The sequence below is a fragment of the Hemiscyllium ocellatum genome, chromosome 22 (genome assembly GCF_020745735.1).
Source record: "Hemiscyllium ocellatum isolate sHemOce1 chromosome 22, sHemOce1.pat.X.cur, whole genome shotgun sequence".
NCBI lineage: Eukaryota > Metazoa > Chordata > Chondrichthyes > Orectolobiformes > Hemiscylliidae > Hemiscyllium > Hemiscyllium ocellatum.
This window is the reverse complement of record NC_083422.1, coordinates 44,662,620-44,674,755: the sequence shown is the minus strand read 5'-3', so window position 1 is coordinate 44,674,755 and position 12,136 is coordinate 44,662,620. Positions and strand designations below refer to the sequence as shown.

The 12,136-nt window shown below is 45.1% G+C and overlaps 1 protein-coding gene across 1 annotated transcript; it reads left to right on the top strand.

The window, feature by feature from the left end:
- Positions 1-7,655: 7,655 nt before the first annotated feature.
- LOC132826158 (prolactin-releasing peptide receptor-like) lies at positions 7,656-8,711 on the top strand. The gene has a single exon (XM_060841802.1). The coding sequence runs from the start codon at positions 7,656-7,658 to the stop codon at positions 8,709-8,711; it is 1,056 nt and encodes a 351-aa protein (XP_060697785.1).
- Positions 8,712-12,136: the final 3,425 nt, after the last annotated feature.

Genomic DNA, 12,136 nt, shown 5'->3' with positions numbered 1-12,136 from the left:
CCATGCCAGGTGTCAGAACTCTCGGTGGGAGCGCATTTCAGTGATAGCGATCACAGCTCCATGATGTTTACTATTCTCATGGAGAAGGATAGGAGCAGATGGTTTGGGGAAGTATTTAATTGGGGAAGGGGGAATTACAATGCTGTTAGGCAGGAACTGGAGTGCCTAAATTGGGAACAGGTGTTCCCTGGGAAATGCACAACAAATGTGGAGGTTGTTTAGGAAGCACTTGTTAAGTGCTGGACAGGTTTGTCCCACTGGGGCAAGGAAGGATAGTATGTTGAAAGAACCTTTGGTGACAAGAGATGTGAAACATCTAGTCAAGATGAAGAAGGAAGCTTACTGAAGGTTGAGGAGGAAAGGAACAGATAAGGCTTGAGAGCGTTACAAGGTAACCATGAAGGAACTGAAGAATGGACTTAGAACGAGATGGGAGCATGCAAAAGTTTTAGTGGGTAGGATTAGGAAAACCATAAGGCATTATAGATTGGAAACAGATGGGAAAGATTGTGCAGTGATTCAGCATCACAGTGATATTGACTGGGAGGAGTGTGCAGTGAGTCAGTATCACTGTGAAACAGACTGGGAGGAGTGTGCAGTGAGACAGCATCACAGTGAAACAGACTGGAAGCAGTGTGCAGTGTATGAGTATCGCTGAGGTAGAGTGGGAGGAGTCTGCATTGAATCAGTATCACTGAAACAAACTGGGAGGAACCTGCAGTGTGTCAGTATCGCTGTGAAACAGATTGGAAGGAGTGTGCAGTGAGTTAGTATCACACCAAAACAGACGGGGAGGAGTGTGCACTCCCAACCCGCGTACCCCCCTCCCCCCCTTTTTCTCTTTGTTTATTTGCAGTAGGGCGGCACGGTGGCTCAGTGGTTAGCACTGCTGTCTCACAGCACCAGGAACCCAGGTTCGATTCCAGCCTTTGGTGACTGTGTGTGAGGAGTTTGCACATTCTCCCAGTGTCTGCATGGGGTTCTTCTGGGTGCTCTAGTTTCCTCCCACGGTCCAAAGATGTGCAGGTCAGGTGAATTGGCCATACTCAATTGTCCATAATGTTAGGTGCATTCATCAGAGGGAAATGGGTCTGGGAGGGTTACTCTTCAGAGGGTCGGTGTGGATATGTTGGGCCGTACGGCCTCTCTCCACACTAGGGAATCCAATCTAATTTCTGGAAAACACTGGCAGGAGCCAGGCAGTGAGTCCGTATCACTGTGAAACAGACTGGGAGGAGTGTGCAGTGCACAGGAAAGTAGCAGTCAATTTATTGGAAGTTTTCTACAGATCCCCAAATATCAACAGAGACATGGAGGAGCAGATTGTGAGGCAGACTTTGGAAAGGTGCAGTAGCAACAGGTTGTCGTCATTGGTGACTTTAAATTCCCTAATATTGATTGGAACCTTTTAGATTAAATTACTTACAGTGTGGAAACAGGCCCTTCGGCCCAACAAGTCCACACCGACCTGCCGAAGCGCAACCCACCCATACCTCTACATTCACCCCTTTACCTAACACTACGGCCAATTTAGCATGGCCAATTCACCTAACCTGCACATCTTTGGACTGTGGGAGGAAACCGGAGCACCGGAGGAAACCCATGCAGACATGGGGAGAATGTGCAAACTCCACGCAGTCAGTCGTCTGAGTCGGGAATTGAACCCGGGTATCCAGCGCTGTGAGGCAGCAGTGCTAACCACTGTGCCACCGTGCCGCCCACAAACCTTCTTAGTTCAAATAATTTGAATGGAGCACTTTTTGTCGAGTGTGTCCAGGAAGAGTTCCTGACTCAAAATGTAGACAGGCCAACTAGAAGGGAGGCCATATTGGATTTGGTGCTTGGCAACAAACCATGCCAGGTGTCAGAACTCTCGGTGGGAGCGCATTTCAGTGATAGCGATCACAGCTCCATGATGTTTACTATTCTCATGGAGAAGAATAGGAGCAGATGGTTTGGGAAAGTATTTAATTGGGGAAGGGGGAATTACAATGCTATTAGGCAGGAACTGGAGTGCCTAAATTGGGAACAGGTGTTCCCTGGGAAATGCACAACAAATGTGGAGGTTGTTTAGGAAGCACTTGCTAAGTGCTGGACAGGTTTGTCCCACTGAGGCAAGGAAGGATGGTATGTTGAAAGAACCTTTGGTGACAAGAGATGTGAAACATCGAGTCAAGATGAAGAAGGAAGCTTATTGAAGGTTGAGGAGGAAAGGAACAGATAAGGCTTGAGAGCGTTACAAGGTAACCATGAAGGAACTGAAGAATGGACTTAGAACGAGATGGGAGTATGCAAAAGTTTTAGTGGGTAGGATTAGGAAAACCATAAGGCATTATAGATTGGAAACAGATGGGAAAGATTGTGCAGTGATTCAGCATCACAGTGATATTGACTGGGAGGAGTGTGCAGTGAGTCAGTATCACTGTGAAACAGACTTGGAGGAGTGTGCAGTGAGTCTGTATCACTGAAAGTGACTGGGACGATTGTGTTGTGAGTCAGTATTACAATAAAACAGACTGGGAGGTTTGGGCAGTGAGTCTGTATCACTGAATGTGACTGGGAGGAGTGTGCAGTGAGTCAGTATCACTGAAACAGACTGGAAGGAGTGTGCAGTGAGTCAGTATCGCTGTGAAACAGAATGGGAGGAGTGTGCAGTGAGACAGAATCACTGTGAAGCAGACAGGGAGGAGTGTGCCATTAGTTGGTATTACTGGGCTCTGCTGACGCCTCAGCGAATTATATGGGCATATGATTGTAAAATGTACAGACCTGTATTAAAAAAATGACAAATTCTGATCTGTGTATGTAAATGTTTACATATGTATGGCATGACCAACTGTACAGACCACCAAATTATTTTATGAATAAAGTATATTTTTGAAATATAAAAAAAACAGAATGGAAGGAATGTGCAATGAGTCAATGCGACTGTGAATAGATTGGGAGGAGTGTGTGGTGGGTCAGTATCACAGTGTAACAAACTGGGGAGTGTGCAGTGGGTCAGTATGACTGATTCAGGCTGGGAGGAGTGTGTAGTGAGTCAGTATCCCAGTGAAAGAGACTGGGAGGAGTGTTCCATGGGTCCATATGACAGTGAAACAGACTGGGAGGAGACTGTCAAGAGGGACGGAGAGTGCAATGAGTCAGTGCCGCTGTCAACACTGGTCAGGGATGTTATAACACTCACCTCTGAAGCTGGTGGATTTGAATGTATGCCTCCTAGCTCTGGGGTATGGTCACTACCTTTGCACAGCATGTATTGGAGACAGTCAAAAAAAGGTTCACTAGTTTTGATCTGGCATGAAGAGGTTGGCTTATCACATCTGACAAAACAGATGAGTCCTTTATTCATTCAAGTTTTGAAGAATGATCTGCGGGCTTATTGAAAGGTACAACATTTTTAAAGGGCTTGACAGCATGGATGTTGAGAAGATGTTTTCAGTGATAGGATAATCCTGAACTCAGTGACACAGTTACAGAATAAAGGGACATTCATTTAAAACTGAGATAGAAAGGTGTTTCTTCATTCAAAGGATAGGAAATATTTGGATCTATCCAGCGAGTTGCGGAGGCAAGATCACGGAAGGTATTTAAAGACAAGCTAGAGATAGGTTTGAAATGTTGTGGGCAATGAGTAGCTGGCACTAAAAAGGAGTTGAGTTCTGGGACAGATTAGCCTTGGTCTTCCAGAGCGGTGGGGCAAGCCTAAGGGGCTAAACTCTGCTTTCATTACAACTGATCAGACATGTACATGTATCAGAAAATAGATCAAACTCCACTCCCCCCAAAGGAATGGGATTTTATTAAAGAAAGCAAAACTCTCACTTTAACACAGTTAGTAAACTACCCTCTGTCAGTCAGTGAATACACTGTCTGCATTGGCACAGAGCCAAAATGGCCACAGATTTATTTGTGGTAGAAAGCAAGAGCACATTGTAATAGGTTCAAAGACTTCAGAGAGTGAATGTGCTGGAAAAGCACAGCCAGTCAGGCAGCATCCCAGAAGATGACACTTTGAGCACAAGCTCTTTAAACATGACTGTGCTATGCATGTGATCATGGGGTGATTGCATTCCCTTGATCTCTTCCACCTGACTGAGAATCTTGTGCTCAAGTTTACCACTGCCCACTATAATGATTCCAACACAGTGCCATATGTACAAAATTCCTGCAATTGCAAGATTGTGGAATTAGGAAGTACGAGAAGCCATTCGGCCCATCAAGTCTGTGCCAGCTCTTTGGTAGGCGCTATGCAATGAATCCACCTGCAGTAGATTTTATGGGGTGTTGTAGTCCTGGCACTAGCTCAGCTCTAATGTCAGAGGATACTTCCCATCAACGCCCCCATCTCCCAACCCTGCTGTCCAGCAGCAATTTAAATTTGGGAGTAGAGTTAATTGCTTTAGGGTGAGAATTCTGCTATAATCTCAGGAGGAAGCTTGCCTCAGAGATCTAGAGCAGTCCTGACCTGTTAAGGAGCCCAGGTAAGTACAAGGTCAGAGGTCTCAGGGAAATGCAGAGGGTGGGGCAGATGTAAGAGGCTGAGGGAAGATTAAAAGCAGGGAAATAACCTGGGGGATTTTCTCTGAAGGGTTACCAAAGTATTCCCTACCTCCACTCGTCCGACACCAATCCATTGAACTGGTGTGGCCTACCCCCACCATGGGTAAACATACTGCAAAGGCACAGTGAGGTTATTAATGAGCCACATCTGGAGCATCAACAGGTGGGTAAGCCACACTAAATCTCCTCAGCTGCCCCTGAAAAATTGGAACGGTGAATTGCCAACATTTAAGAGACCTCACCTTCAAACCTGCTGGTGAGGGACCCGTAAAGTCCCGTCCCCTTTTCCAGTCTTGGATTCATCCTTTATCTTTAGGAAGTACTGAGTCTGCTTCCATAACCTTTCTCAGGCAGTGCATTTCAGACAACACTCACTGGGTACAAAATGTTTCTTTATGCAACTTCTGCTTCTTTAACTGTGTGCGTGTGCACACCGACTACTGAATATGCCGATGTTGGAAGCAATTATTTCCATGATCAAAACTAGTTCTGGTTTTGAGCTGCTCTATCAGGTTCCCTGCAAACCCTTTTGTTTGCTGAGGAGAGCATTGGCAACCCCTCCAGTCTCTCATCAATGAAGGTTCTTGTCAGTAACAAAACACTTCTGCACCATCTGCAAGACCTGGATATCTTTTCTGAAGCAGCATGAACACAACAGTTTAACAGAGACCTAACCAATGTTGTTTAAATGTTGAACATTAATTCTCTTAGCTTTGTACATTATTCATAATGCAAAAAACCTGATATGCTGTTCTGATAGGCTTCTTGAATTATCTTCAAATGTTCATGGACAGATATCCGCATGAACCTACTGCTCCTGTAACCTCTTTAACATTGTATGTTACTTTCATATTTCCTCATTTCTTTCTACCCAACAAAACATATTTATTACTTTTCTCTATATTCATTTGCACCTGCCTTGCAATTATGCATTTTAGCATCTGTGTTTCCCCAATACATGTTACTGATCTACTTGCTGCTGACTGCACATTTGTGCTCTCCATAAGCTTAGAAACAATGTCCTGTACACTGAAACCTAGATCATGGAGACATATGAAAAAGTGCAATGGTTTCCAACACTTGGAGATGCCATCCCATTCTAGTGACCAGTCCTGAAGAATAAATATTCACCATCAATTCTGTCCCTTAGCCATTTGTGGAATTGTTGCTATTGTCTTTTTTAACCCCATAGCTTTAATTTTTGCAAGCCCAATTGTTAGTTTGTGTTGTGTTATCCCCTGGGGCAAGTGTCAGGGGGCAGAGATTCAAGGTGATAGCTGTGATTTTGGGCTGTATCTGGGGTGCACTGCTGGGCGTCGAGGAGATAGGCAGGCCAGTGACTGTGTAAAAACAATGACTGCAGATGCTGGAAACCAGATTCTGGATCAATGGTGCTGGAAGGGCACAGCAGTTCAGGCAGCATCCAACGAGGCCAGTGACTGTCACAGGCACAGTGGCAATTCACTGAGGATTGTCCCTGAAACTGCCTTCATTCTGCTAGCGGCATTTTTTAAACGGTGTAAACATCCCCAAGCTGCAAATGTGTTGCTGGTCAAAGCACAGCAGGCCAGGCAGCATCTCAGGAATAGAGAATTCGACGTTTCGAGCATAAGCCCGTCGAATTCTCTATTCCTGAGATGCTGCCTGGCCTGCTGTGCTTTGACCAGCAACACATTTGCAGCTGTGATCTCCAGCATCTGCAGACCTCATTTTTTACTTAAACATCCCCAAGGTTAACATAATGACCTATGGGCATTGGAGGGCAGAAGAATGAAGTGAAAAAGTTGGGATGTGGGGTGCGGGTGTGTGTGGAGGGCTTGGTGAGGTTGACAGTGTAAGTACTAAAGGGTTTCCTGTCATGGGGAATCCAGCAGTAGAGAGCACACAGGGAGCCGTCCATTTCAAATGGATTGGGCGAACTTGATTCTCTCAGGGGGACTTGGAGATTTTTCACCAGCCTGGTCAGACCCGTTCACTTCTGGAGCCCGATGGAACTTGAACCTCGGAATTCCCGAGACAGGAATCCTCTCAGATGCTGGTTAATCTTGGCAACTTTTATTTTACCTGAAAGCAGCTGAGGGGACTGCGGCATTGAGAGTATTTCAGACCGAGAGGGATTTGAATTCCAGATAGAGTCTGGGGTTGGGGAGGGGAGGAGTGGGACAGGCAGGAAAATGAAATTCAAGGGAAAATCAAACTTGATTGTATGACGAAGCAAGTTAGAGGGGCCGAGAGGTCTACTCCTGACCCACTTTTCCTGACTTCCCTCTTTTGTCAACATCTCGAGTTCACTAAAAAATCATTTCAAGGAAGTGTGACTTTGAAATGCCTCTTCCCTAAATCCGCTTGGGAATGTCTAATACTGATTGTGGTATAGATTTGTTTCAGGAGAACTGCTAATACCCTCCGCCAATGGCAGGCAGGGGACTGGCTCTACCTTCTCATCAAAAGTCACAAGAGAGAAAAAAAATTCGCAAAAACAAAAGCAGCGGAAGGAGGAAACAGAACTGACCGGGATCCAGACGGAGCAGACAGACGCAGGGCTGTATTGGACAGGTCCGGAGACACACCTTTGTGCTGGAGCAAGGGGGGGGGGGGTCTCTGAGTGAGTGCACACGGACCTAGAAAGGCAGTGAGAGAAAGCTGGGAGGAGGTGCTCGGACATTCACACACACTCACACACAAAGACAGACAAACAGAGAGAGAGAGAATCTCCTCCCTCACTCTATCATCCTTTCATCCAGCGAACACCGAGCAGACTGTGAACAAAAAGCAGAAGAGAGAGAGAGACAAAATAAAAACCACTCGGGGATCCAGCCAAGCTTGAACTGAGCAAAGGAAACCGTAAGTAATTCATACTTGGTGTGCGAGTAGGAAATAATTTACACACGGTTCAGCCAGCGGGGATAACGGTGGTCCCCACTGCAGGGGAACTTCGGGGCTTCTCTGAACACCAGCACAACAGTCCAAGTTGCAACCAGCAGATCGGAATTTTGGTTGGAAAAGCTTTGGGAACAGTCTCTGGAAACCCTGAAGAAGGGTTGGTTGGAAGAGAGGGCACACAGAGGAGAGAGGATTTGCTAGAGGGGCCGATGGAGCAGCGGGCAGCTGGCCTGGCCCAGGGGGAGAACCGCAGCTCCCGGCTCAGCTTCCTGCAGGAGGTCGCCAACCTGTCCTCCCTGTTCCAGGGCATCCAGCTCATCCAGGAGTTCAAGCCCCTCATCATCCCCTGCTACGCGCTGGTGGTCTTGGTCGGTATCCTCGGCAACTATCTGCTCATCCACGTGATCTGCAAGACCAAGAAGATGCACAACACCACCAACTTCCTGCTGGGCAACCTGGCTTTCTCAGACATGCTGATGTGTGCCACCTGCGTGCCCTTCACCCTGGCCTATGTCTTTGAACCTCGGGGCTGGATCTACGGCAGGTTCATGTGTTACTTTGTCTTCCTCATGCAGCCAGTCACTGTCTTTGTCTCAGTCTTCACCCTGACTGTGATCGCCGTGGACCGCTACTACGCCACAGTGCACCCCCTCAGGAAGAGGTTGACCATCCCCGGCTGTGCCTACCTGCTGGTCACCATCTGGCTGCTGGCATGTCTGCTGACAGTCCCGGCCCTGGTGCACACCTACTACGTGGAGTTCTACCACCAGGACCTGACCATCTGCGAGGAGTTCTGGGTGAGCATGGAGAAACCCAGGCTGTTCTATGCCTACAGCACCCTGCTGGCCACCTATGTGCTGCCCTTCTTGGTCATCTCGCTGTCCTACCTCCGCATCTCCGTCAAGCTAAAGAACCGCGTGGTGCCCGGCAACATCACCCAGTCCCAGGCCGAGTGGGACCGGGCCAGGCGCAGGCGGACCTTCCGCCTCCTGGTGCTGGTGGTGGCCGTCTTCGGTCTCTGTTGGCTCCCCCTGCACCTCTTCAACATGATCAAGGAAATTGACTTTGACCTGATCGACAAGCAGTACTTCAACCTCATCCAGCTGCTGTGCCACTGGCTGGCCATGAGCTCGGCCTGCTACAACGCCTTCATCTACGCCTGGCTCCACCACAGCTTCAGGGGCGAGCTCAAGAAGATGTTCACCTGGCGGACCCAGAAGGTGGCTCCCACTGCTCACTGTGTGATGGCCAGTGTGGTCCTGTAAACAGAGCAGGGCTCCAGGTGGGGCCAGACAACATCATCTCTCAATACTAACCGAGACCAACTAAGACTTGTCCGCCAGGGACTGATAATCTGGGGAAGACCTGGCAGTATCTGTATACTGGTAGTGGGAAGGGGCAGGTGGCAGGTTGAGAGGCAGGGGGAACACAGCCGACAGGATGAGTGCAAAAGCAACAAAGATATGATGAACCCTTCCAGAGTTCCAATTCAACCTCAGTTGGAATGCAGAGTATGGGAGAGACAGGTTCAATCCTGCCCTTTTAAAATTGACTTGGATAACAATTTGAAAAGAAAGGACTTGCAGACTTGCAATGATGAATACAGCTAGCTGAGTAGTCATCATGGATAGCCTACATTGGCAAGGCAGGTCGAATGGCCTCTCTCTGTGCTGTTACTATTCTCAGACTGTAAGAGCAAAGGAGCGAGAGGGTTGGGAAACTCAATAGATCACAGCAATTTTTGACATGGTTTCCAGAACTGCTCTCTTATGTCCCAGTCTCCCAACTTTCCAATGGCTTTTTTAGAGTGGTAAAGCACAATATGAATCTTGAATGCTCCCCCATTGTACTGAAATGTTTACGCATTGCCGGCAATGATCGAACATTGTTGATGTGTTCTATGAAAACAATTGCATGCTGAAATGTGAATTATATATAAACCATAAACTGCAGCACAATACTAGCAGGAGGTATGTTAACGAATATAAATATCCTTTATCAACTGTTGGGAGATGAAACTCTTGATTGGTCAGATTGTCCTGCCTGAATAGGAGCCATAGGGAGGGAAATTAATGCACCTTCAACATTCGCTTTATGAGACCATTGTCAGTAAATAATATTTCCTGGCTGAGTTCAGATGAATTGCCCACAAGGTCTGTTTACGCGGACAGTTCATTAATTTGCCTTATTCGATGCAACATCATACTTTCCTGTCACACAAATTAAGCTAATGAGAGAGATGGTATTATTAAAATGTGATGCAGAGGTTCTCTAAGCCATCCTTGATTACCAAGGGTGATCCACCATTCATTGTTACTGCCATACCAGCTCTTTTGAAGGACTGTGATAGACCAGGATGGGAACTTCTGCATTAAATAAAGACTGGCAGACAAAATGATTCTGATCAATCTGCCTCACTTTCCTCCCACAGGATCCTTGACATTGCATGTGAACCTACTTGCAAAACAGCTTGTGATGCCAACAGCAAAGATGAAAGATTAGTAACATCAATCTGAGCTGAACTGAAACAGAACAGATTGTGACAGAGTCTTATTCCCACTGGGTAATCAGAGAAATTTACCTTCTTATAAAATCGACCTTGTATAAGCTTGTGGCCAGAGTCACTTTAATTCATAATACTGTTTCACTCCTTGTCCCTTCTGTTCTTCATTCTTTGAGTTTGTTTATTTTTCATTCAATAATTGCCTTCTGAAATTAAATGTTTAAGCGTTACACTGTCAATAATGTTATTGATTCTGTGAACTTAAAAAGATGCACCTTTCTGAGAGCAAAGGCCAGTAAGTTGGAGGACAATATAAAACACCAACATGACTGATTTATAAAGCAATGTGATTCCTTGGTTATTTAGTAATGGTCATTGTATTACTCATGTTTGACATCATACCATTAAAACATGTATTTGTGCTTTAAGTTTTACATTTGCTCTAAACCCATAGGGTAGATTCTTCAATCAGCTGTTGGTTGGTAACATACTAATAGCTTTTACTTAATCATTAATATGCTGAGTTCAATTAATTTTATAGGTGTAAGCAAGGTCAATCTCAAAGATATAGCCTGACATTGGTTGTTCACTAGAATATGATAAGGTGCTACGTGCAAGTAGCTCTTAATGAGTTTTGCCCAGTGAGCAAGATGTGAAATTGGGGTGGGAAATGCCATATGATTTTACACATCAGTCAGATCTCAGTTGGTCACACCCTGACCTCTGAAGCAAGAGGCTATGAGTCCAAGTGCCACTTCACAAATTCGGCACCATGGTTGATTGGTTGATTCTCCCATGCAGCACTGAGTGGCTGAGCTATCATTTTCAGACGAGATTTAATCTGTGGGCGTGTCTACTGTCAAGCAGATACAGAAGATTCCATGGCACAATTTTGAAGAAACCGAGTAGAATATTTTTGGTGTTCTGGCCAGTATTTTTCAATCAGCTGTTCCTTTAGAAATATTGATTTATGTGGCGTTTTATCTAATTTCTGCTAGCCAGAGTTTGCTGCTAACTGTTTTGGTTCCTACATTGCAGTAGTTACTACATTTCAAATCTATTGAATTGGTTGCAAAATGCTTTGGAATGTGTTACAGTTATAAAAGTTGCTATGTAAATACATTTTTTTCTAGGTTTGCTTATCACAGAATATTAGACATAATTCTATCTGGACTGGGTAATGGCTGAGCTCCATATTAGCATATCTACTTAAAAAGCTCATGTGTAATGTCACTGAGCTCTAATGTTAAAATAATTATATATAGACTGATGGAAAAGTGGCTGCAGTACAAAACCCAATCAGAAATCTAGATTGGTGAAATGATTAAAAATCCATTGTAATTAATGACTAGTAGACAAGCAAGAGGCTGGAAGACCACAGCAAGCCAGGCAGCGTCAGGAGGTGGAGAAGTCAACTTTTTGGGTATAACCATTCTTTAGTCCTGAAGAATGGTTATACCTGAAATGTTGACTTCTCCACCTTCTGGTGCTGTCGGGCTTACCAAATTATTCCAGCCTCCTATCTGTCTACTTTGGATTCCAGCATCTGCAGTTTTTTTGTCTCTAATGTAATTAATGATTATATGGTTTTCTAGTTCTTACATTTTATTTCCAGCCCTTAACTGCGAATGACTGTTTGCAACATCTACAATCACAACTGAAAAAAAAATTAATAAAAGGATCCATATATTTCATCAGTTAGGAAGATTGTTCGGCTCAATGCTAGATTCTGATTAAAAATTGTGAAGAATACTTCCCTTCTGTACGATTCCTCAATTGTTCCAGAAAACTGGAGTACTCATACTGGAACATTCAGCTTGATCACTTGACAAGTACTGTTGATGAACTGTCTGCAATCCAATAATAGCTGATGCAGCTTGACTTCACAATCAACCCACGAAAATGTAAACTGACCCTCAAGGCTCAGTCAGACTTTCTTCCTATTGCTGTGGGCCCTGTGGGAATCCATAAACCAGAACAACTAAATGGACTGAAACCCTCCAACTCCCACACCCCATCCGCAATACCACAAAGTGAAGAAATTACTTGGCAAAATTTCACTTTTTGTAAATTGGACTTTAACATGAGTCAGTCTAAACATCAATTAAATAATAATTAACAAGCAAATCACAGTCAAAACAAAAAATAAAATTGTACTAGAACAATAGACAGTCTTTGTTCTATCTA